This window comes from Talpa occidentalis, unplaced genomic scaffold (assembly GCF_014898055.3).
Source record: "Talpa occidentalis isolate TD23 unplaced genomic scaffold, MPIMG_talOcc4v2.1 talOcc4.16, whole genome shotgun sequence".
Classification (NCBI taxonomy): Eukaryota; Metazoa; Chordata; class Mammalia; order Eulipotyphla; family Talpidae; genus Talpa; species Talpa occidentalis.
This window is the reverse complement of record NW_023601653.1, coordinates 73,572,416-73,598,741: the sequence shown is the minus strand read 5'-3', so window position 1 is coordinate 73,598,741 and position 26,326 is coordinate 73,572,416. Positions and strand designations below refer to the sequence as shown.

Below are 26,326 nucleotides of genomic sequence, written 5' to 3'. Positions count from 1 at the left end.
AGATGGCATCTCTGGGCCTGGAGGGCATTCGAGCCCCTGGGCTGTCACTACCAACTCAGCAGGCCACCTATTGATGTGCCACCCGCTGGAGTGTGCTCGCATACACACATACACACAAGTGTATGCACGTGTACCTCCCCCCGGGGCTGAGCCCAAAGACAGGCATCCCACATCGGATGGATGAATAGCAGGTCTGTCCTGCCAGCTGTGTACTCTCTCCCACCCAAAGAAAGCAGCAGACGCAGACAGCAGAGCCTGGAGTAGCCCACACAGTCTGGGACCGGCACCCGGGGTGTGTGAGGCACTTGAGGGCAGCAAGATGGAATCAGAAAGAGAAACCATAGACTTTCAGGTAAGTCCTCTCTGGCAGAGAGAAGTGGGGATTGGGAGCAGAGATGAAGTTGGGGAATGAAAGGATTAATATTTCGGACACTTAATATTCTCCCTCTAGCAGCTCCTCCCCCATTCTTTCTTATTTACCCTCTTCCAAATGCCCCCCTAAGCTTTATTTCTTTATTCTCTCTTTCTCTCCATTTCCCTGTCTAGTTCTTCACTTGTTTTGAAATATGTGAGAAAGGAATTGTTTAAATCCCTCTTGGCCTCTGCCTCCCCTTGTCAGTCAAAGGGCTAATTAGATTCATGTTACCAGAAAATGATTTCACATTCCGTGCAGCACTTTTCTGAAAACCCCAAGACAGTAGAGACTTATTTGAGAGCTGCTGGGCAGTCCTCTGGAGACAAGGAAAGATATGAGTTTTGGGGTTAGGAAGAGAGGCAGCGGGCCAACTTTGCATTTTCCCGGTTGGAAAAAACGGAGCCATTCCTCAGCTTTCTCCACAAAGCTCTCCTGTGTAGGACAGTGTCTCACTTGGAGAGAGCAAGGAAAGGAAATCAATATATAATCCACAAGGAGGAGGCAGAAACGTGCTCCTCCCTGCTGGGACACACTGGGAGATCATCAGGAGTCCCAATCTACCACCATCAGGGAAGGGACTGGAATGTTCTGGTGAGAGGAGAGCTGGCACTTCCCAACTCTGTCTATTGAATACAGTCCAGCCAATCCTTCCAGAACCATCACAGAGGTTGTAGGATAAACTTTCACTGATTTGGGGAAGGACCTTTGAGATTAGGAATTTTTGATCATAGGATTGCAACGAAAATTTAAGCAACACCCCAGTACATGCTTCAGACTTAAGAGAGGTTGGTGTGTGTGTGTGTGTGTGTGTGTACGTGTGCATGTGCACAAGGGTATTGGGTAGGGTGCTGGGAGTCTGGTGGGGTCTCTGCCCTTGGATCCTTCACCCTTCAAATTTCTAGGATTACTTACACTATTATTTCAAAACCACTCATCTAGTACAGCTTCACAGGGCCGCTTTCTTTGATTGTCATCCAGTCCAAAAGGTGGACCCACCTCAGGGCTTGCTGGTCTCTTGACCTGAGATACTCTTTCCCTTGGCTGGTTCCTTCTAGGACATTAAAATGTTGACTCAAATGTTACTGCCTCAGGGAGACCTTCCCTCCAGTCTCTGTGTAAGAGCACTCCCCCACAATTTGTCTTCTTCCCTCATTTGTTTTATTTCTTCCACAGCACTGCTCACTATCTACAGTTGCATTGTTTTGTTATTGATTATGTATTGTGATCTCACTAGAAATCATGAACTCCCACGAGAGCAGGACCTCCTGTTTTATTCATTGTTGTAGCCCAGAGGTCTGGCCAGCATGGTACACAGGAACCACTTGGAAAATATTTGCTAAATGAATGAGTAAAGAAAACCATGAGTTAGAGGGGATTAGTAATAGGCAAAAGGTCACTCAGCCAGACTATGACAGATAAGGACTGCAACACAGGTCTTCTGACCACAGTGTGTATTCTTTTTTTACTTCATCTTATTTTTGCTTCCATTGGTCTTTAATATCTAAAGAAACAGTACTGCTCACTTTCAGTCTCTGAAGAACAAGTTTCTTATGTGCTGATTTACAGGCTAATGACTCTGCATTTGAAAGCAAGATTCAGAAAGAGGCAGGTAGGACTAAGGAGGAGGAAATCACTGGCCAGGCATTAATAAGTGTCTCTGCTTTTAATGTGTAGCTAGAGTGGTAAGGTACCCTCCCTTTCTTCAGTAGAGTTATTTTCTCTCTTAATATATATTTTTTCTGATATATTTTTTCCACACCTTCTTTTCATCATTTATTTACTTGGTTGACCAGAAGTTTATCTATTAGTTTCTACAACTTTCTATCCAGCTCCCTGGATCACATAAAGTTTTGATCCATTTCAGAAACTAAGTCACCATGGTCTTCTGAGAAGGTGAGTTTTGGTTAAGAACATGTGGAGGTATCTTCGCCCTGATAACATGATATAGCAGCTGTCATATGAAATCCAGAAGACAGACACATATAAAGACCCTAGAGTATCATGTTCTGAATAAATAGTAGATCCTCCATTTTATTGTTGTTGATGATGGCTTCTCAGGGGTGGTAAAGATCTATTGACTAAGGTAAGCCATTCCATCCACTCATTCAATTAATATTTACTGATAAATGTCATTCATGTCTCTATGCTTGCTAGGTATGGAAAAATTCATGAGATGGTTGTAGTGGGTTGAGCTAAATAATATTGAGCTAAATAATATTCTGCATGAGCTAAATAATATTGCTCTATTTATTAGCCCCAAAACTAATTCTTAAACTTGTAAATGTGTTATTTATCCCAAGAAGGACAGAAAGTATGTGAAAGACTTATTGTTTTCCCATCCTGGCATAATATTTAAAGTAGGCAGCTTTCCTTACCATATAAACATTGCTCTACCTTTTATAATCCTGATCTTGGAGACTTCATTTATGTTAAATACATAAATTAACTCCTACTGATTACAACCCCATCACCAAACCAAACCAAACCAAACCAAGCCAAATGAGGAACAAATATTTATTGAGCTTCAACATTGTACTAAATGTGATACCTGACCTTAGAAACCTTAGAATTAAGAGGAAGAAACATACACAGTTAATTATGACATAAGGAAAATATTTAGTTAAAACAGTATTTCCCAAAAGTATGGTGCAATTGCTACCAAGAGGTAGTAAAGGCACTACCAATGGCTGACAATATTTTATTGTCAAGGTTGTCTTTATAGTTATAATTTGTATTACAAAAAACATAAATAGGGGCCTCCCTGGTGGCGCAAGGGGTTAAGCACCTCACTATGAAGCAATCTGCAGCTTCTGCAGCGCGAGTTTGATCCCCAGCCGGCCAGGGAGCAACCCACATGGTGCAGCAGACCTCTCCTGTCTCACCCGCTGCTCCCCTCAGCAGTGTATTTCACTCAGTCTGCCTGTTCTGTTCCCTACCCTGTCTCTGGTGAATCTTCTCACCCCCTGCATCTCTGGCCTGTACCCTAGTTCTTGTATGCATAAATAAATAAATCTTGAAAAAAAACATAATCCATCAAATCTGTGATTTCAACATTGTTATTGCTTAGGATACAACTAAAGTAAGCAGCACAGAGTGTTTCACCACCTAATGCAGACCTTGACAGTGAACTGGGCACACCCTGAATGTTTTTGTAATTGTATCTGTCTAACTGTTCAGAAGCATGACTGGTTTGGATAATACAAATCACAGATCTGTGTGTCTGTGCATATTGTTACTTTCGCTTCACTAAAATGTTAAAATCATGAACAAGGTACAACTGAAGTTTGGGAAACTCCAATCTAAAAACATTTCATTTAAGCCTCTATAATCAGCCCTGCAGGTGTTTCCCCAGGTCAAGGCCTTTGGGATGGTTAGTAGTGGTACAATTGGGTGCAAAAAAGAGTGGCCCACAGTATTCATAGCAAGTTGCTTCTACCAAGTGAATGCCTGGAAATGCCCCTCTCCCTCGACAACGTGAGGTTGTGGCCACCAAGCTTCTGCCCCACTCCCTGCCCTTAGAAGCCCCACCAGTGAGCTAAGGCTTTTGACTTGACTAGTATTTCATCTTTTCCCAGCACTCAGAGTCTGAGTATGAAGGGTTGAGGAAAATCCCTTTCTTCCCCTTGAACCAGTGTTGTCACCCCACCCCTAAGTATGAAATTCAAGCCACTCACCTTGCTCCTTCTCTGAAGAGAGCTCCTCTTCAGCTTACAGATTCCCCTAAGCAGATAAAGTTCTCTGACCACTTTTTTCCACCTGTGTAGATGCTGAGGGAGACAAGAAAATGGTCAGAGATGGTCTCCTCATTGGAGAACTAGTACAAATTCAGTGTAGAAAGGGTTAAGAACAGCAAGACACAGGATGCAATGGGAGTGGAGGTAAAAATTACTTGTAAATAGAAGGAAGGTTTCAAATAAAGTATTTTCAAATGGAAGTGCCATAAAACAATTTGGTTGTATGCATCAAGAAACTCAAAGTTACACAGTAACCCCACTTCTCAAATCAGCCTGAGAAAATAACCAGAAATGTGTTCAGATATGCCAGGGTGTGAAACTTAATAATGTTATAATGCAATGTTACTCGAAATTTTGTGAAACTCTGCGAGGATAATCACAGGAATATTAGAAATTAAAAAAAAATGGAGTGTCCAAAAATGAAAGAATGGCTAAATAAATCTTGGCATGTCTATGAATGGATATCATGAATTAATTTTTTTTCAATGTTTGAGAAAAATATCTAATGGGATACCAAAGTGTTGATCATATGCTAGTCAAAATAGTGGAATACAGAAATATTTATTCTAATTTCTTTTCAAAATAATCTAGAATAAATATGTGCAGAAAAACCATTCTCAAGAAGTCCAACAAAATGTTAATACTGCTTACTCTTGGGTTATAAATGACTTTTCTTTATTTACTTTACTTTTACTTTTCACTGTCTTTACACATTTTCTACTAACCTATGTGTTATATATAGAATAGAAAAAAAAAATGCTACAATTTAAAAAAGAAAATTAGAGAAGCAGATGTGTCTATATGCAAATGAGTAGATTTCTGAATGTGGGGCATAGCACATATGTATATACATACACATATATAAATATCTGATTACCAAAGAAAATAAACTGGTTAATCTTTTGTGTAAATAGGCATCTCCTTTTAAGTGGTTGTCCCACTTTTTAAGTTTTGCATATTTGAGATACTTTGTTTTTCACATAGGCTTATACTCCAAGAACAGACTTTGAAATGTGAAATCCATGGACAAGCCTGCAGACCACTGAATTTTTACACAGTCCCTTCAGCTGGATAATAACAGATACAAGTAGCAGAGGGTGAGGAAGGGGCATCCTTGATTTTGCTAGGTCTTCTACCTGACAACTTTAACATCAGTAATATATACCACTTCCACCTAAAGAAAAATATAAAAATTACTTGTATTAGATAGATAGATACATACATACACACACATTAGATAGATAGATATATACATACATAGACACATAGTTAGATACATAGATAAATACATAGATATGCAGATAGATACATAGACAAATGATTGAAGAATTTTGGATGGCTTTGTAGAAAAGGTAGTCACTGAACTTTGAAGGATGAACAGGACTTTGACAAGAGAAAAGTATTCTAGTGGTGAGAACATGAATAAAGCCTGGAAGCAGGAAAACACGGCATATTCAGGGAGGGTGAGTTGTCCAATTTGTCTAGTCTAAGGTGAATGGAAGAGAAATGGTAGGAAATATGATTATAGAGCACTCTTGGAATCAGATCACGATGGACCTCGGGGCCAAGTTACTCTCCTCAGGGAAGAACTCACCAATGACTGGTAATTAATGTTCTTTGCTCTGCAGAAGTGCCTGGGATCTCAGATAGAGGTACTGGAAAGGAGTGGGCAAAGAATCAAAAATGCAGTTTACCTCCCAAGACTTAGTCCCCCTGCGAGAGTTGAACCTCTAGAAAGGATCTAGTGGGGCCATCCATCTGGTAGACCACAGGTCTTGCTGTATAGAGGAGAAAACTGAGATCCAGAAAGTCTGCTATTTAATTGGGTCTTAGACTCCTCAACTATGATTTGCCCAAAGTCAACCACAACTTAGAGAAAAATATCCAATGGACAGCAGATAAACTACTCAATAAATACTATATTTGTTAACTAAGCATGTATTCAATTTGCCATACACAGTGAAAGGATCTTTCAAATACATGATGTAATCTAATCCTTCCACTACCCAGTAAGCATTACTCCACCTTTAATGGACAAGGAACTGAAGTTCACAGTACAAGATCACAGAGCAGGAATGTGGTATGACCAGGACGCACACCTAGGTGTTCTTTGCTATACTCCAGCTCAGTGGTCTTCAAGTGTGGTCCCTGGAGCAGCAGTATCCATTCCTTAGGGACTTGTCAGTAATGCAAATTCTTAGTCACTACTCTAGGCCTTCTGGGGACTGGGCTCAGCAATCTGTATTTAACAGGTCCCCTGGTGATTTCATACACACTGAAGTTTCAAAGCCACTGCCTTACATACATGATTGATTGATGTCAGGGAGTATGGAGCCTTCAAGATTGATCTCCTTTTCCCCAGGTAATCCCAGATAAGCCAATGGGTAGCTCTTGCACTGGACCTTAAGTAAAGCAGCCCACCCAGGACCAGGCAGGATACTGGCAAAGCAAGGGGCCCAGGCTGAGTAGATGCCAGGAGGGAGGAGTTGCCAGTCACTTTTTGAGAGCACAAAGGATCTAAGCCTCACAAGTCCAAACTTTTTGTTTCAATATGGGGCACCACCACACTGTCACTGCTGCTACTTGTCTACCACATACTTGAGGGGATTTACACCCACTCTGATGAGCGATGGTTTGGGATTGCTCCAGCCTGGGAAAGAGGTACGCTAGACAGGCCTACCCTACAAGGGAGATTAAGCATAATGAAGGGCACAGGTGAAGATGGATGTCTAGCCCTGCTTCTCATGGGAGGGAGAGAAGACTTGCAGGCCAAAGTAGGACTTTCCCCCAGGGCAGCCGGCACAGAAAGTTGGGGGTACGGTGGGGTACTCCCCTTCTACAGGGTTGGAAGGGAAAAGAGCAGAAGGGTGCAGTATTCCTGAATGGTCTGGCCCTGGGTCTTAGGGACTGGAATAAGAGGGGAGACAGTAGCCAGGTGGGAGAGAGTTGCGCCCTGCAATCCGGAGTGTCTGCAAAAGGACTACCGTGTCCTGAAACAGTGAGCCTCGGATCTGGAAGTTTGCCAGGCTCCATGCCAAGAGAATGGAAAACCCCTGGCCTCTCCAGAGGTGAACTCCCTGTTTCCATAACCCCCATCCAGGGAACCAGGCTTGTTTATCCTCAGGTATGAGGGTCAGGCTTTGCTTTGTTTTTATCTGCTTGCCTCGTGGCCCCAGCATCCCGTCATGGAGGCCAGGGACCAACCTCTGTCTGGAAACACATTTTCAGTCCTAATCTGTACACAACCAGGCTGGTCTCACTCCCCAGCCAGGACCTTTTCCCTTCAGCTGCAGTTTCCTAGAAATGTGACAGCCTGGTGTTATGATTCAAACCTGGTTCGTCCCTCGGGAGAGCAGGGCAGGGCAGGGCTGGCAGCGCTGGACCTTCAGTGCCACACCCTGTCTCCGTCTCCCTGATTTCCACTGCCATGTACGCAGTTCAGTGCTCATCCACGTCCTGCAAGAGGATTGGGGTGGGAATGGGGAACAGAACTATCTTGCAATTTGACTTGTTCTGGTTGTCATAACAGAATCTCTGTGAGCCAGATCCTGGGCTGCTCCTGCAAATCACTGGAAGGCCAGAGCCTCCCCTGCCCTTGGAGCCTGCAGGCTTCAGAGGTCTGTGCTTTCAGGTCCTCAATGAGCAGTCAAGAGCACAGGAGCTCAGATTTCTCCATAGAGACAGAAAATGTATCCTGCTGGTTGTGGGGATTGCTTGAAGATGAGGCAGGGTGGGAAGGAGAAGAGCAAAGAGCAGACAAGTTTTCTCCCCAGAGTAGTTCCCACCAGTACCCCAAACCTCAAGAGTTCAGTATTGCCTGCACTGTCTCCGAACGCTTTTCACAGTAACTGTGGCCAGCAGGGGGCTGTTACCTCGAGATAGAGAGATAGAGAAAGAGACAGAAAGGGAGAGCACACACACATGAGAGACAGCGAGGAACCCTGTTATTTTGTTTTCCATTCTCCATGTGATCTGCAGTATTTTTTTCTCCTCCCATAAGAAGTCAGCTTCCTCCCCCATCATCCTGATGTGACCTACTTATCTACTCCCTTTAAAGGGAGGTACCCTGGAAGGCATCCCAGTTCTGGGCGGTTCTGTCTAAGTCTCAAAGAGACAGCTCTTTAATAAAGGAAATATAGAAGCTGTAAAATCGGGGGACAAGGTAATAGGGAGGTGAGGTGAGGCTGGGGAGAAGGGAAATGTGGGCTGGATGAGCCCTAGGAGAGTGTGTGTGGTACACTGTTGGCCACTGGGACTGGTACCCCCAGGACTACAGGGAGTGGGTTTTAGATTCATCCAAGAGTGGTGGAAGCAGTCAATGTTGACTGCTGGACCGAGTACACCAGCAGACGTAAAAATAAAACAAAATTCCAGAACTGCAGGTTTCCTAGTTTCTGTCCCTAGTTTACTTGAGCTGGATTATCTCATCTGCGCCCAATTTCTTCATCTGCAAAATAGGGATAATTTCTACCTCAGATGATTGATGAAAAGATTAAATGATTTACCCCACCCTCTGTTCCCTGCTAAAGAAAACTTGACTGGGTTTCAGAACAATGGCACAGATATAACAACTACTGTGTATTTATAAGTACCTGTTCTGTGAGGGGCAATTTATATATGGACTATCTCAAATCAGTGAGGAATGCAGTATGTGCATTTTACCAATAAGGAACCCAAGGTTCAGAGAAGTTAAATCACTTATGCAAACTCACACTGTTTACAAGTAGGAAGAGCTGAGATTTGTGTTCACAGTTGTCTGATTCAAAGCATGTAGTCTTAAACAACTCCCCTAGATTGTAACATCACTGGCCTTCATGAGAAAGGATTTGGCAAAACCCTTGTCCCAAAATCTTAAGTAAATTTAGAATGCTGAGTCAGATCGGGCCCCGGCAGAATCAAAGAATAATTGGCTTGTTAAATGTTATCATTTTATGCTAATCTTGGCACCAAGGAGAGATTGTCTTACAGTCTGGAAGACTATACGCGCCTATCTGGTCTCTAGCTGCTGGGCCTCCAGTCTGGCCTCCCTCCAATCCATTCTCCTACTGTTGCCACAGAATATTTTCCCACTTCTATCAGTGGTTCCCAACTGCCCTCAGGATTACATCCAAACCCAATGTGACCAAGGCCTGCTCTGTCCTCAGTAGGCCCAACTCAGGAGATCTGCCCATTTTTAATCAACTCTGTTAAAGGACACACATCTCACTCACTAAATGTGAAATGTTAAATGTAAATTTTTGGAAAGGATTTTTAATGATCTGCATTTTGGAATGGTGTCAATTTTTTTTCTGGCCTCAAATATTAGGGGCCTTTGGAAAACTCAAGCGCAATGAGTGCCGTGGCTGAGGGTGGCTAGCAGGTGAAACATCCCTCTAAGTAGCCCCTATCCATTTTTCCTGCATGCTAGGCTTTTATAAATACTGTTTCCTCTGCTTAGAATTGTTTGTCCTTCTACAACTGTGCCCTGCACATATCCTCACTGTGCTGAAGTTTATTTATTTTGACCTAAGTTCATAGATGCTTAACTTCTCAGTTTCCTTATGTATAAAACAGGAATAATAGTGGTGTTTACTTCCTAAGACTAAGAGGGTAAAACACCAAAGCTCAGCTACACAAGTATGATTCATAGATGATCACTGAAGTTTGTGAGAAATGCAGACTCTTAGGCCCCACCCTAGATGTACTGAATCAGAATCTGCTATTTAACAAGATTCTGGTGATCTTAGCACAGATGCCCTGGTGATCTGAGCACACATTTAAATTTGAGGAACATTCCACTAAAATACAACAAAAGCAGTTACATAATAAACACTCAATAAATGATAGTCATTGTCATTAATATTGACCAGATTATTAAAGGATTATTACAGTTGTCGCCAATTTCCCTTCTTGCTTTACATTTACTTTCCAAACAATTTAGTTCCCTCATTTTCAAATGGGGTTCCTGGAGGAACACCTGCATCCCGGGAGCTGGATCATGGCATTTTGACTAAATGCTGGGTTAGGGTCTTGCACTGGTAGCTTCCTCCATCTACAGGGGGAGATAAGAGAAGGAGGCAGGCTACTGCCGTTAGTGGGTGATAAGGCTAGTAAAACAGATGCAAAGGTTTCAGCAGGAAGCAGCTGACCCAGGGTTGAGGTCAAGGACAGCGCTATTCAATCTAAGGCCTGAGAGATGAGTTTTGGTAATTCAACAGGCCCCCAAGTGGCATAGCAGTCTTTACTAAACAGCAGACTGAGCGCTCCCGGGTATGAAAGGTCCTGGAAAGGCCTGTACCTCTGCTCTAGGGAGTATCTACTGGCCTGGCTGTTTGGTTCCCCAAGCAAATCAGGAAAGGGGTGGGTGGGGGGTGGTGCTGACTCTTCACACTACCTGGTGCCCGGATATGAGGGCTACTAATTCAGAAGTAACTTTAGCTTGTTGCCAACCAGACCCTCAGCGTCTCTACCGCTCAGTCTTGGTTTCCTCACATCTAGGAACTGAAATAGTGATACCCACACTCCCCCCCAACCCCCACCACCACCACCACAGGGTTCTGTTGGGATTAAATGAGAGGGCAAAAGTAAAGTTCCAGGCACACAGTAGCGCCCCTTCTTTTCTCCCTTTACATAGTTGGTGGACTGTATAGCAGCTGGGTGGGTTTAGACCTGAGAGCAGATCTTCTGACACTGCAAACATTTCCTTTGAGTATTTACAAGTATCTCGCTCCTCCTCCAGCCCCCAGCTGGGAGGCTGAGATATGCTGCAATCTTGTGGGAGTCTCCAAACAGCAGCTTCCAAGAGCAAGCTGGAAGGGAGGGAGTCAGTTAGGGTCACAGGTGAGTAGTTTGGAAGGAAGAAAAGGCGCACTGTTTTCCAGCATCCCTTGACGGATACTCCGAAAGCTGCAGAACAGACGGGCACAGTGTGACTTGGCCGAGCTTGGGCAGCCTGCCTGGCCTTCCGCGGTGCGTTCACTGGCAAAGGCCTTCGTGGAAAAGTGAATATCCTTTTCATTAGGTGGAGACAGTGTCCTCTGAAGGCATATGTGGGAGAGCTGGCCTTCTCCCTGCCCAAACAGGCCCGGGAAAGGCAGGCGAGCCGGCAAGCGCGCGCGCCCAGCAGAAGAGGCCTTGGGGCCAGGCCGGGGCTGATTGGCTGGGAGGCCCGCGCCTGGCCTCCCCGCGGGAGGGCGAGCAGCCCGGCCTGGGGCTGGCCCCGGGGTCCGACAGCCGTGAGCACTGAGAACTGGACGTGAAAACAAGGTCACCTGACCGAGCTAGCAGAGCTAGCAGAGAAGGGGAAGCCGGTCTAGGACACACTTCCCCCCATCTGGCCCTGGGGCCTGCGATGGGTTTGGCCTTGAGCGCTGGTCATGTGGCTTTCTCTCTTCCTTCCCTGCGGAAGACGTGGGCAGCCTTACTCTTTTCTAAAGCAAAATAACCCCCACCCCTCCCCCAGCTCCCTCTGTGCTCAGCCTTTTGACAGTCCGATTAGGGTCCAGGAGGGCCCTGAGGCCTCTTCCTGCTCTTCACCCTCCCCAGTGTGGACTTGCTGACTGCGGAGGGTGGAACCCAGTGGGGCTATTTCGGTTCCTTCTTCACCAGGAGTCCCTGGTTTCCTGCTGTTTCCCCCAGGCTTCCCTGAAGTCAGTAACAGTAACTACCGCTTACTTTGATCAAGAAGGCCCTATACATAGATTATTCTGATTTTTTCAGGGGAACTGTGTGACTATCATTAACCCCAATTTACAGATGAGTATTAATTTGCTGGGTATCACAGCAAGTAAGTGGTTCAGAGGCTATCTGATCACCTCTCTGAGTGACACCTAGGCCCAGGACCATGTTGGAAAATGGTGGTGTTTAGCTAAATTCCACCCTAAAGCTGCATTGTCCTCAGAGATATATTTTCTGGCCCACACTAGGAAATACCTACCTCTAGGGCAATATTAGAACACATTTCCGTTTGAGCCTGCTTCCTTAACACACGGATCTAATCAAAGCGAGTGATCTGGAATTCTTTCCTAACTTCCCTGAGAAGTATCCTGGCTTGGGGCACACACTTCCCATCCTCTGCCCCTTCCCCACCCCCTCACCCTGCTGCTTTGCATGGGTCTAAAGTCTCCCCAGTTGGAACTGACTAGCAAATCACTCATAAACAGCCTCAACCCAGAGAAAGGGATATGGAGTCTGGACTCAGAGGAATCACTTTCTGGTGCTCTGAGTGCTTGAGGACAACAGCTTCCCAGGTCCTAGACTACTTGTCCCTGCAGAATAGCCACCTCCCATGTTTCCAGAATAACCCCTTCCGAGTAGGCCTCTTTGGGAGGTGGTAGCTATGAATATCAGAGAGCATTATATGCCTGCAAAACTGGATTTTTGTTCTGATGAGACATCAGTAAGGCAATGGCTAGATTTTATTATTTAAAAGTAGTGCAAGCAGTTTTGTCAAATAATTTCATCTTGTAAACACAATTACATAAGAGAAAAACCTAAAAAGCCTCTGGGAGAGCCATACCTTAAGATTCCTAGGCATGGGTGTGGTATGCACACAGTTTATGAAGATCACTTCATAGTCCCATCTCCAACCTACAGCCCTCCGTTCATCTAGAACTGAGATTGGGAGAATGCTGCAGGTTTCAATCATAGAAGGGGTGGGTGGGAAGGAGTCTCCTTTTAACCTATGAGTAAACACAATACAAACAGGACATTTAAAAAAATTTTAAATACAATTAAAGTGGAGGAGGACTAGAAGTTACCATGCACCCGGCATCAATTAATTACTGTAGTTGATCATCAGGGGTCCTGCAGCCTGTGAGAGATCTGAGCAGCCCAGTGTGCTATTCCTCGAAGATGAATTGTACCAGAACTACACTTTAAGCTTTCTCAGGCCAGAAGCCCTGATAATACACCCTTAAAAAAAACTTTATTCCCTAACTATAAGAAAGAAAATATCAAAATCAACAAACAACTATGAACCAGAGACACTCTATGGGGGGTGGGGGGCGGGGAAAGGAGGGATTGGGGTCAAAATAAGGGGGGGTTGTAATTGTATGGGGAATATAAAAATAAAATTTAAATTAAAAAAAACCTTTATTCCCACATTTGTAAAATATTTTGGATATGATGGGTCCTAATCCGCCCCCAACTTGGAAGTTCTGGTTCTGCAATGCCCAGATATTTTCATTAAGTGATGCTCAACTCCTCCAGCTCAGTAATGTGTTAATCATCTGACTAACTGCTCAGCTTTCCTGCTTTATGAGATCATCACTGCCAGTTCCAAGTGCACTTGGCTGCCAAAGAACAAACATTCCATGTGTGAACTGAGGATACATATGGCTGTGACAATAGGCCTGGCAAATTTGAGGCATGCTTATTTAATCTGAAACAGCACTAAACATGGGGCAATCTCCAGCACACATTCGGGACCTGGGACTGAGGCAAAATGAATTCTCTTTTGGGGTAGCATCAATCAATCACAAGGCCTCAGGCCATTTAGGAGACCTAGAAACTTGGGGTCTGTGTTCCTCAAAAAGTTATCAGACTACCTCCCGTGCCCTTCCATCAGGTAGAATCAATCACCCCTGGACCATCATCAGTTTTGTCTGTTAAGCTGAGGTGCTACTCAAATGATCCATAGCAGGGCTAAAACCTGTCCTCTGGAGTCACTTGCCACCCACAAGTGCCCGGTGTGTCACGAGACTAAAAGTGCATTTAAAGCAAATGGTCATGATCGCTCAGTAACAACCCACACTTAATTTTGATTAAGTGTTTTGATTAATTTTGATTAAGACACTAGTAGTTCTTGGGGCCTCCCCTGGTGGCGCAGCGGTTGAGCGCTGGGTTGCGAAGCTGCCCGCAGCCTCTGCAGCGCAGGTTTGATCCCCGGCTGCTCCCCGGCCACCAGAGGAGGGTCCCACATGGCGCGCAGACCTCTCCTGCCGCCCGCTGCTCCCCTCAGCAGTGTACTTCGGTCCTTCTGCCTGCTCTGCTCCCCGCTCTGGCTCTGGTGAATTCTCTCACCTTCCCGCGCTTCTGACTGTGCCCAGTGCTTGTATGAATAAATAAATCTTAAAAAAAAAAAAAAAGACACTAGTAGTTCTTTATAGGTTCCTCAAACTTTCAAATCCACAGATGAAGATATATAGGGTAGGGTGGAGAAAGGGTTTTTCTTTTTCCTTTCCAGTTAATTCTCCTACAACATTCTGAATGGCATCATGGAGGCACATCAAAGATGTAGAGACTCAGAAGAGAGGAAAGGGCTGGGAAAAGGGGCATCTTTATTGAACAACTTCAACATAGTGGCTAAGCATACAGGTTCTGGAGCTAGACTGCTTGGGCTTGAATCCTGGGTCTTCTACTTTCTGCTGTGCTATTTAACCTGAGGCAAATTACTTAACCTCTCTGTGCCCTGGTTTCTTGTAGGACAATTATGAGAGTTAAATGAGTTAATCCATGTAAAACACTAAGAACAATGCCTGGCATGTATAAATGTGTCTATTATTGTAGCAAGTCTTAAACTAACTGCTTTACCCATATTATTTAACAATTCCTTTTGAAAAGGAAATGACTGCGTTTGACAGCACTAGTTATAACATAAGTCTGTGATTAGGGGTATATATGAGGAAGAAAAACAGATGTATGGACCAAGCCCTTATTTCTTTACTGGTCCTTTTTACAAAAAGGTATGGTGCCTTGTTGCTTCTGTTTTATTTTATTTTTTATTGTTTTATTTATTTATTTTATTTATTTATACAAGCACTGGGTATAGTCAGAAGCGTGGGAGGGTGAGAGGATTCACCAGAGCCAGAGCGGGGAGCAGAGCAGGCAGAAGGACCGAAGTACACTGCTAAGGGGAGCAGCGGACGGCAAGAGAGGTCTGCACACCATGTGGAACCCTCCTCTGGTGGCCGGGGAGCAGCCAAGGATCGAACTGGCGCTGCAGAGGCTGCAGGCAGCTTCGCAACCCAGCGCTCAACCGCTGCGCCACCAGGGAGGCCCTCTTCTGTTTTATTTTTTGACCTATAATATCAATTTGAAATTTCTCCATGTCAGAATATGTAAATACCTCAATCTTTTTAACTGCTGCATGGTATTACATAATATACAATAGATGACTACACATTCCCATATGTATTTATTGTATACATAATATTTGCTCTGTACAGTATAAGATGTGGGAGGAAGCAGAAGTGGCAAAATAGCTAAGTGTGGTTTCCCAAGAACTTTGTGATTTTTGGGGGGAATCAGGATTTAGATGAAATAATCAGAGATCAAGAGAAGGAGAAATTGAATTTAGCACGAAGTGCCAGTGTTTGTGATTTAATATAAAATAACACATTTTATATAACAATGGAGTTAAGGGTCTGCCTCCCAAAAGCCCTGGCTGGGACAGAGAGGAAATTTACCCATTAGTACTTCTAGCCTCATTGAAAAATTACTCAAGACAAGAAGGACAAGTCTACACTCCCTTAACAAGCTGCAACAGCAGCACACTGGTGTCTCAGCCAGAGGTGGAATGCAGCAGGCCTACATGTCCTCCTGCAACTTGCTCAGCTTATGGGCAGCACCTTCCTTCTAAAGCACTTCAGTGATCGTTCTCACCTCCATCTTCTGCTGGAGGCTCATGTTGTTCTCCTTGAATGGAGAGGGATGCAGGTCCTGCAAAGCACAGCTGATTCTGCTCAAGGAGCTAGAATGACAATTCCCTTTTTTTTGAGGTCCTCAATCCTTTGCTTGACCCTGCCTCCCTGGGAAGAATTAACAAGGTTGTGAGAGGAGTTGCCTCATAGGGCCGAGCTGGGGACATTCTGTGCTTAGGTATTCATAAGCTTTTGCCAAGGCTGTATTTCCTTTACCCCACCTAAGCACTAATCACTAAATCAGTAACACCTGGTTGCCACAGAGAATTAGATTGTGTCAAATCCCACACTTGACATTCCTTCTGCAAGGCCCTACCCAGCACCCTTTTAATACCTTAGTTGGGTTAAACCTTTTGACCCCCATCTTTGACCACTTGTATTTCCATCCTGATGGGGCAGTGAACAGTCAATTAACAGAAAAATATGTACTCGGCACTTACTATGTATTTAGTTCTGTACAGAGCATGGGGTCTGGAGTGATGGGGGAGGGAGGGGAATAAGAAAAGTGAGATGTGGCCCTGCCCTTGGGACCTTATAACCTGATACACACAAGAATACAACGCAGTAAATCCTGAAGTGGTGGAGGTGGGTGACATAGATAATATGTGCTGGGAGAGCAGAGAAGTAAGCCCTGAAAGGAATGAAGGGCCAGCCAGGAGTCATTGTTGACAGAAGCTTCTATTCTCACCTCCTCAATAATCTGTGTCAGCTCTTCTGGTAACCCTAGGAGTGAGTTCAGGAAAATAGGATGACCACATGTGGCAAACAGATCAACATTTTGCTCACAGATTCACAGAAATTCAGTGTTTCCCTGGTCATTTGGGAACCAAATGACTATTCCATTTTTTCCTCTTTGAATTTTCCAATATAGAAAAGGAGAATGACTAGTATAATGAATATCTTAATTTCTTTACCTGCATTCATCAATTTCACCATTTTTATCTCTGTAGATATGTATTTCCCCCACACTTGAAAGTGAGTTGCAGACATCATCTGTAAGCATGTCAACATATATCTCCTAGAAAGGTTATTCTCTTACTTATCGTTAGTACCCCAATATCATTATCCATCTGAAGAAATTTATCATTGATGTATAGTTCATAGTCACTTTTCCCAATTGTCCATACAATTCCCTTTGGAGCTTTTCTCTTTTTTTAATTAAAATAAATCAGTGATTACTCACTGCATTTGTTTGTCCTGTCATGTAAGTCTTCTTAATCTGTAACAGCATCTACTCCCTTTTTTGTCCTCTCATGTTCTTGACATTTTTTTTGTTTTTGTTTTTGTTTTTTGGAAAATCTAATTTGATTCATTTATTATATATATATTTTTTTAAAATAATAAATTTTATTTTTATATTCCCCGTACAATTGCAGCCCCCCCATTCTGACCCCAATCCCTCCCCTCCCGCCCCCTGCCCCCCAAAAAGTGTCTCTGGTTCATAGTTTTTTGTTGATTTTGATTTTCACTTTCTTATAGTTATTCATTTTCCTGGTCCCTTATTTAAGTTTTCTAGATTCCTGCTATGAGTGAGACCATCCGGTATTTTTCTTTTTCTTTCTGACTTATTTCGCTGAGCATGATCCCTTCCAGCGCCATCCATGTTGCTGCAAATTGAATGTGTTTATCTTTTTTGAATGCTGAGTAATATTCCATGGTATATATGTACCACATCTTCTTGATCCAGTCATCTATTTTTGGGCATTTGGGTTGTTTCCAAAGCTTAGCTATTGTAAACAGTGCTGTATAAACATAGGGGTGCAGGTGTTCTTTGGAATTGATGTTTCTGTGTCCTTTGGGTAAATACCTAGGAGTGGAATTGCTGGATCCTATGGAAGCTCTATGTTTAGTAGGTCCAGAAATCTCCACACAGCTCTCCAGAGTGGTTGAACCAGTTTGCACTCCCACCAACAGTGCAGGAGAGTTCCTTTTTCTCCACACCCTCGCCAACATTTGTTGTTGCTAGTTTTTTTAATATGTGCCATTCTCACTGGTGTGAGATGGTATCTCATGGTAGTTTTGATTTGCATTTCCCTGATGACAAGTGATGTTGAACATTTTTTCATATGCCTGTTGGCCATTTGCATTTCCTCTTCAGAGAAGTTTTTTTTTTGCTCTTCTGCCCATTTTTGGACTGGATTATTTTCTTTGTTGTTGTTGAGTCTCATCAGCTCTTTGCAGATTTTTGTGATCAGTCCTTTATCATTAGTGTTGGGTGCAAAAATGTTCTCTCAGTTGGTGGGGTTTCTCTTCGTTTTTGTTATTGTCTCTTTTGCTGTGCAGAAGCTCTTTAATTTGATGTAGTCCCAGCTGTTTATCTTTGCCTTCACTATCACTGCTTTGGGTGATGTGTCTGTAAAGATGTCTTTGATGTGCAAATCACGTAGTGTTTCGCCTATATTTCCTTCTATATATTTTATGGTTTCAGGTCTTATGTCTAGTTCTTTAATCCATTTTGAGTTGATTTTTGTGTATGGTGTGAGGTAGTGGTCAAGCTTCATTCTTTTGCATGTAGCGACCCAGTTTTCCCAGCACCATTTATTGAACAAACTTTCTTTGCTCCAATGCATAGTCTTTGCTCCTTTGTCAAAGATTAGTTGACCATAAATCTGTGGGTTTATTTCTGGATTTTCTATTTGATTCCATTGGTCTGTATGTCTGTTCTTGTTCCAATACCATGCAGTTTTGATGATTATGGCTTTGTAGTATAGTTTGAAGTCTGGGAGTGTGATGCCTCCATTCCCTTCTTTTTTTTTCAGGAGAGCTTTGGCTATTTGGGGTTTTTTGTGATTCCATGTGAATTTCATCAATAATTGTTCTATTTCTTTGAAGAATGACATTGAAATTTTGATTGGAATAGCATTGAATCTGTATATTGCTTTTGGTAGGATGGCCATTTTAATAATGTTTATTCTTCCAATCCATGAGCAGGGGATGTCTTTCCATTTCTTTGTGTCTTCTTCTATTTCTTTTAACAGTGTTTTATAGTTTTCTTTGTATAGGTCCTTTACCTCTTTTGTTAGATTTATTCCCAAATATTTGATTTTTTTTGTTTCAATAATAAAAGGGATGGTTTTTTTGATTTCTTCTTCTTCAGATTTATTGTTTGTGTATAGGAAGGCTACTGACTTTTGCGTGTTGATTTTGTATCCTGCCACTTTACTGAACTGATTGATGAGTTGAATTAGTTTTTCTGTGGAGTTTTTGGGGTTCTCTATGTATATTATCATATCATCTGCAAATAGTGATAGTTTGACTTCTTCTTTTCCTATTTGGGTTCTTGACATTTTTGAAGAGGGCAGATCAGTTATTCTGGAGAAAGACCGACAATTTGGATTTGACTGATTGTTTGCCCATAATTGGGTTCAGGTTCTATTTTCTTTATTATTGCAGTAAAATAGCCTTAACACAAAATTTACCATTTTCAGCATGTTTAAGTGTATAATTTAGAGGTGTTAAGTATATGCATAATATTGTGCAACCCTCACCACTATTTGCAGAATGTTATCACCATCCCAAACAGAAATTTCATACCCACTAAACCTTCCCCTTCCCCACTTCCCCTTCCCCTCAGCTTCTAGTAACCACAATTCTACTCTCTGTCTCCATAATGTTATCTTTTCTAGGTACTTCACATAAATGGAATCATACAATATTTTTCCTTTGGTGTCTGGCTTATTTCATTTAGCATAAAGTTTTCAAGGTTCATTCAGATTGTAGCATGTATCAGAATTTCCTTCCTTTGGAAGGCTCTATAAATAGACCATATTTTGTTTATCTATTCATCAGTTGATGGCCACTGGGTTGACTTAAGCTTTTGGCTATTGCAAATAATGTTGCTATGAATGTTGGTGTGCAGATAACTGAGTGCCTGCTTTCAATTTTTTTGGGTACATTCTTAGGAGTGGAATTACTGGATCATCCTTACCAACTCTTTTTTCCTACTTCTTTTATGGTAGTCATCAAATGGGTAAGAAGTGGTATCTTGTGGTTTTGACTAATAATGTGGAGTATCTTTTTATGTACTTATTGGCCATTTATTTGTCTCCTTTGGAGAAACATCCATTCCAGTCATTTATCCATTTTTGAATTGGGTTGTTTGAAGTTTTGTTGTTTTTCTTTTCTTTTTTTTTTTTTTTTTTTTGTGTGGTACCCTTGCCAGCGGCCTGGGAACCAACCAGCGCTGCAGAGGCTGCGGGCAGCCTCTCAGCCCAGTGCTCAACCGCTGCACCACCAGGGGAGGCCCTGTTGTTTTTCTTTAAGTTGTAGGAGTTCCTCATATTGTCTGGATATTAATCCCTTGTCAGATATAGGATGTGCAGATATTTTCTTGCATTCTGTGAATTGTCTTTTTACTATGTTGATAGTGTCCTTTATGCACAAAGACTTTTCATTTTTATAAAGTCCAAGTTATCTATTTTTCCTTTTATTGTCTGTGTTTTGGTCATATCCTAGAGATCACTGTCATGCCCAGTTTCATAAAGAGTATTCCCTGTGTTTTAAGAGTTTTGTAGTTGAGCTCTTAAGTTTATATCTTGGCCTATTTTTGGTTAATTTTTGTATAGTGTAAGGTAATGGTTCAATTTCATTCTTTGTTGTTTTTTTTAAAGATTTATTTATTTTTAGTTTATGCATAGAAGAACTGGAGTACAGACCAGAGGTGGGGTGTGTGTGTGAGAGGATTCACCAGAGACAGAGTGGAGAGCAGAACAGGCAGATCTACTGAAATAAACTGCTATGGGGAGCAGCAGGTGAGACAGGAGAGGTCTGCTGTGCCATGTGGGCCAGCTCCCTAGCCGGGGATGGAACTCAAGCCCCAGCGGTGCAGCTGGGATAACAGTGATGGTGATTGGCATGATAGTGCTGATATTTAACCCCTATGCACCAGGGTGACCCTCAACTTCATTCTTTTGCGAGTTTGTCCAGCACTGCTTGAAAAGACTATTCTTTCTGCTTTGAATAGCCTTGGCAACCTCAAAGAATGTTTTCTTGTCAAAATCAATCATGACACACATATACACTATATAATACATATATGTATATATGCATGTATGTATAGATGTGTATTATTATTATATCTGACCTCTCTGTTGCATGGATCTACATGCCTTCTCTGTTCTGTTTTAAGAAATATTTGGTTATATGTGGTTTCTTCCAACCTCTTTTCCATATTTCATCAAACAGATGAAGAATGAGGAGGAAAAGTCCTAAATACAAAAGTATTGAATGTATGGTGCCCTGAATTTGGATGTTGAAAAATGCAACATTTTGGACATGCCAATTTTCAGATAAGCATTCAATTTGTCAAGGTTTAATAAATCTTTCATCTTGAATTCATCTCCTTCCTATCTTAGGCACAGCCATTCTTTATATTTTCTCCCATGTGACTACATTTGCAGGATCCAAACATGCATATGGAACTATTGCCTTCAAATCCCAAATGAGGGGAAGATTGATTTTGTGTGTGTGTTTAGCCTTTAAATTTCAAAAGAAGAATTGCAATTAATGAAGTTATTTATTTGGGGCACGCTAACATAAAATACATATTTGTGGTAGCTTACAAGGTATTGAGGGAGGCAAAGTATAGGTATGGGATGACTTGATAATTACTTGAGATGGGAGAGACGAAAATGGAAATCGCTGGCAAAATCTTCAAAGGTGGGGTCTTTGGGGGATTACTAAAGAAGAGTTAATTCAGATTTAGGGATGAAGGTGAAGAACACTGGGTATTAAGACATGAAATGAGTAAACTATGTGGGGACAGTGAGTGAAAAGGCTAGCCTGACTAGCTGAGGGTGTGTGTGGGAGAGCACCAGTCAATAGGTAGGATTTTTAAAACACAAGGCAAAGGAATGTGAACTTAATTTTGTGCACAGTAGGGCACCCTTGAAAGTTCTCAAATAACATGATTAAATTTTTTAAATGAAGGGTAGGGTACTATTTTGAGTAGGCTGGTTACAGGAAGGGATATGTGATAAATTAATAGAGAAAAGGAATTGATCCAGTTTTCATAGGACTTCCCTGGAAAGAAAAGTAGTAAATTTTTGCCCCACATCCAATACCAGAATTGGGGTAGAGGTATGGGGCTTGGACTTGCCCCAACACCAGACAAGGCTTCTTATTGAAATTCCCTGTTAGAAAATGCTCTGGATCTAAGGTCCTATGAGATCTTGCCCAAATCCAACCCGGCCCACTAACCTTTTGGTTAATGGCATGGATTTTCCATGCTTCGTTTGGTTTGGTTTGGCGCCCTCCCCAGATTGCCTCACTGTGGTGCCATGTTTCCAAAACTTCCAAGTTACAGGAAGGGCTGTAATTTTAGTTTCCTCGTTTTTACAAAAGGTCAAGTTTTCTGAAGCTATTAGTGGACCAACTGAAATTTGTCTATGTTGAGAAGGTATATTGCAGTTGACCTTTAAAGCCTTTTCCCAACTTTTCCAGTCTCTTAACCCATCCCCTGTCTGCTAAGCCAGTCAGAATCTAGCACTTTTTCTCATTCAGTGCTTTTCAAAAGCAGCTGAAAAATACCTGTGACACACGCAAGTGGTTCAAGCTGCCCAGGCCAGTCCCAAACAGGAATGGTGAGCCTTAGCAACTGATAGTTTGGGGGGCTAGAGGGGTCATCGGGAGAGAGAGGGTAAGCAGGAAGTGTCCCTTGGGCTAGGATCAGGGGAGCTGCAAGGACATCCCATGAACATTCCAGAGAGCAGTGCTGGAGAAAGGCATGTGAGGAGCCATCAGGCTGAATTCCCTTGTGGTCAGAGGCTGGCTGCATTTTTACCCTCCCTTCCCTGCCTGAACACTCCCGATACTGGAATTTCTTCAGATGGCTACCATGTTTGGTTTTCAAGCAGGACAAATAAAGATTTGTTTTCCTGTCTGTTTTCACTAAATGGAATCTCTGATTCTACCCACTGCTCTGCTCACCCAGGGGTTGGTTAGGACTTTAAATCCCAGTACACTGGACTCCAGGCTTTCCTGAAGACTTTTCTACATCCTGAGCCTGAATACAAACTCCATGCTCCTCCTCAGCCCCTAATATCCCTTTAATCTGTGAGCATTTCTGCAGCCAGTTCCCACCTAATATTTCCTTCACAAATTGCTATTTCAGCTGAACTTCCCCAAACTTGAGCATCCTCACCAAATATTTTGGGCTTTTTCACTATCCTCTCATCTGCATGTCTTTCTAAGATAATTTTGAAATGGTGAAAAGCCTTCTTTAATTGTAAAGGGCATACAATAAACTACCCCCTAAGGAGTGTTGCAGAAATCTGGAGCTCTGCTTTATTCAGACCTAATTTACCCTTCCAAGAGTTTTAGAGAAAATTTCCTGGATACCTTTGTGTTTGGATGGGTTCTTTTTTTTTTTTTTTTTTTTACTTTCTTTTTCCACTTCACTGAAAATGTGATGAGGAACAAGAGACGGGCTTGTGAATCTGCACGATTTAAAAACAACACACAAGCACACACAGGCGAATCTTTGCATTTTCCATTTCTTATCTGGGGATCAGGAGGTAGTGGCAATTCTCAGGTGAGTAAATTTGCAGATGCCTATGCATGTCCGGAACATTCCCCAAGGGTCACGAGAGAATGTCCAGCGGGGGCGTGGGGGCCAGCCTTCCGTTTTGGTTTTCTTTCAGAATTTTTGTCCAGAGAGCATCCTGTTCTGTTATGTACATACCCACTGCAGTCTCCAAATTGCTAGGTTGAGGACAATGCTCAAATGCCTGGCATCGGGGTAGAAATAGAAAATGAGCTGGCACATCCCAAGCCAGTGACAGGGGCTGAGTCCTCTCCCCCCACCACCCCAAAACCCTTCTGCACTTTGTCTCTCCTTTGCCTCCAGGCCCTGAGGAATTAATCCCTTCCTACTCAACAGTTGAAGTTTTAAAAATTAAATGTTTTTAAATACACTTTTGATCCTTGCACACACTTAAGAAGCAGCTCTTCGTCCCCATCAGGCAGGCAGAAAGCTTGCCCCTTCCTTCTGCCTCACTCAGGCAGTTGGAAGGTCCCCACTGCCTGTCCTGTGGGGAACCAGACTGAGCCTGGCCGCTGGGAAGGGACGCTGTGGCCCCGTGGTGCACACACCCTGCCTCTGAGTAAGGGAATGAAGGGGGGTGGCAGGGGGAGGGAAGAGGCTGTTCTCCTTGGGGATTTGCGTTTTGCAGGATATATTTAGAAGCCGCTTTCCTGCTTATAGAAAGCCGTGACCCACTCTGACTATAATTATGACTGAAGAGTCACTTTCTTTCAAAAACTATTTTCAGGTGTTTACCATTTTCTTTAAAATGGAAAAGAAGGAAAAAGGTTGCTCTACTGGCAGGCAGTCCCAAAGCATTCTCAGGGCTGTGAGGAAGGAACCTGGAACAGTTTCTTTCACTCTGCTACCTTGGAGTTATCTGAAGACAGGAACTGAGGCAGGGCTGTAAAGGCAGCAGAGATGGAAGATTCTCATTTTCAGCATCTAGACAGTCAGTGAAGTCTTGAACAGATTCATTGCATGGATGGACCTGGAAGCCATGATTCCTGGTTTATGTTCCAGCTCCCCACATCAGACCTATGCTACCTCCATCCAGAGAGCCTAGCTTAGTGGCCAATGCCCCAGTCTGCCTAGGTGTAAATCCCAGGTTACTAGTTGTAACTAGTTGTAACTTGGGGCAAGTTCCTTAAAAACAGTACCTAACTTAGAGAATTATGGTGAGGATTAAATGAGTATATAAAATGTGTAGGCTGGGAACTGGCACATCTTACCTAAGCATTACTGCAATAATAGTTTTTTCTTGTCTCTAAAATGAGGCAATGTTAACAGTTATGTTGGTCATTCTGTACCATGGACAGGAAGAGCATCCGTTGTGTGAGGAACATTCCCTTAGGTGACACTATGAAGAGATATAGAGGAGAGGAATGGTCTGGCTCCTACCTGCTGGGAGAAGAAAAGAGGTTCCTCAGGGAACATGTAGAAAAGGAAAAAAAATCGTAGCCTGTTCCCTCATTAAAAGATGTCATCCCCTTGGGGAACGCAGCCATTCTCCACTGAAAGCAACATATCAGCCTGGGGATCAAAGAGGGATCCTGCAGGTCTCTGACAAACTTGCTGAGCCTTGCTCTTTGGAAGGCTTAGCAATTGGCCTGTCCCTATGGCCAGTCTTCACACCCTCAGGCCTCCTGTCTGGCATAAGGTGTGAAAGAGGAACCGAGGACAGACAGGACTTGGCAAGGATCTGGTGAGCAGCTGATGGCTTCTGTCACTGGATCCACAGTCTGCCCAGGGCCCCACACTTAGAGTCCAGAGTCTACACTGGTGCCATCCTCAGTGTATGTGTGTGTGTTTGTGTGTGGTGGGTTACAGCCATGCCCCCCAAGACTGCCCCGCCTCTCCTACCCACAGCCCATTTTACTCTTTTATAACCAGATTCCTCTTTGGTTTGCTTTGTCCACATTATCCCCAAATCTGTGGAATCCACTTCAATCCCACCACCTACACAAAGCCTTTACATCAGTCTAAGTTTCCTAGTCACTTTTCCCATTCATTTGAATATTAGAAATCTACTTAATTACATCCCCCCAAATATTTGAGCACACATTTGATTGCAAGGCACTGGGGGTGGGTATTGGGGGAATTGATAAAAGTAAAGGACAGTAATAAATCAGACAAAACAAAAACAAAGACAGTATGATCTTCACTTATGTGTGAAATCTAAAAACAAACAAGAAAACTCATAGAAAAAGAGATCAAATTTGTGGTTACCAGAGGCTGGGAGAATTGGATGAAGGGGTCAAAAGATACAAGCTTGCAGATCGAAGATGTCTTGAGAGTACAATGTACAACATAATGACTATAGTTTATGCTGCCATGCGGTAGATTTGAAAATTGCTAAGAGAGTAAATCCTAACAGTTCTCATCACAAGGGGAAAAAGCATTTTTTTGTTGTTGCTATATGTGGTGACGGATGGTAACTAACTGGTAATCATTTCACAGTAGATTAAGTCAAGTCATTATGTGGTACATCTTAAACTTACTCAGTGCTATATGTCAATTATATCTCAAAACTGAAAGAAAAAGAAAAGAATAACTTTTGACACTGCAGCCGTAGGCCCTTTAGGACCAGAAGCCTAAGTGTCTTCAGATCAATGCTTCCCAGGATCAGCGAGTCCTGAATATTGTCTAAAACTGGGAAAAACCCTCTCCAAATATTCTAGCCTCCAGCACCCTCAAGATTTTTTACCAGATATGCCAAGTCAGATTGTACGTATATGTATAATTATGGATTATACATCCAAGATCAGGGAGCAAGAAAATTCTCTTTGAGAAAGAAAATAGCCATTTTCATTTATAGGAACAGATACTCTGAATCTCAATAAAAACATTACTCACATTCTAGTCTCTCAACTATGATGTTATCTATTTCTTTCATATTTATCAATTGCCTATTTAGTATTAGAAGTCCTGTAAGTACTGAGGACACACACACAAAAACTGATTCCCTGCCCTCTGGCAGCTTTTAATCTAATAATGGAGATGATTCTACTTCTATACACATCTATCTGCAACC

The 26,326-nt window shown here is 42.7% G+C and overlaps 1 protein-coding gene across 2 annotated transcripts in view; it reads left to right on the top strand.

The window, feature by feature from the left end:
- The first annotated feature begins 237 nt into the window (after nucleotides 1–237).
- The window catches only part of NINJ2 (ninjurin 2), a 72,221-nt gene continuing 46,132 nt past the window's right edge, over nucleotides 238–26,326 (top strand). The window contains exon 1 of one of the 2 annotated variants that reach the window (XM_054696557.1): nucleotides 238–352. In XM_054696557.1, the coding sequence (XP_054552532.1) occupies nucleotides 320–352 (33 nt within the window). In that variant the 5' untranslated portion in view covers nucleotides 238–319. The remainder of the gene's footprint in view (nucleotides 353–26,326) is intronic. The other variant, XM_054696556.1, reaches the window with a different exon arrangement.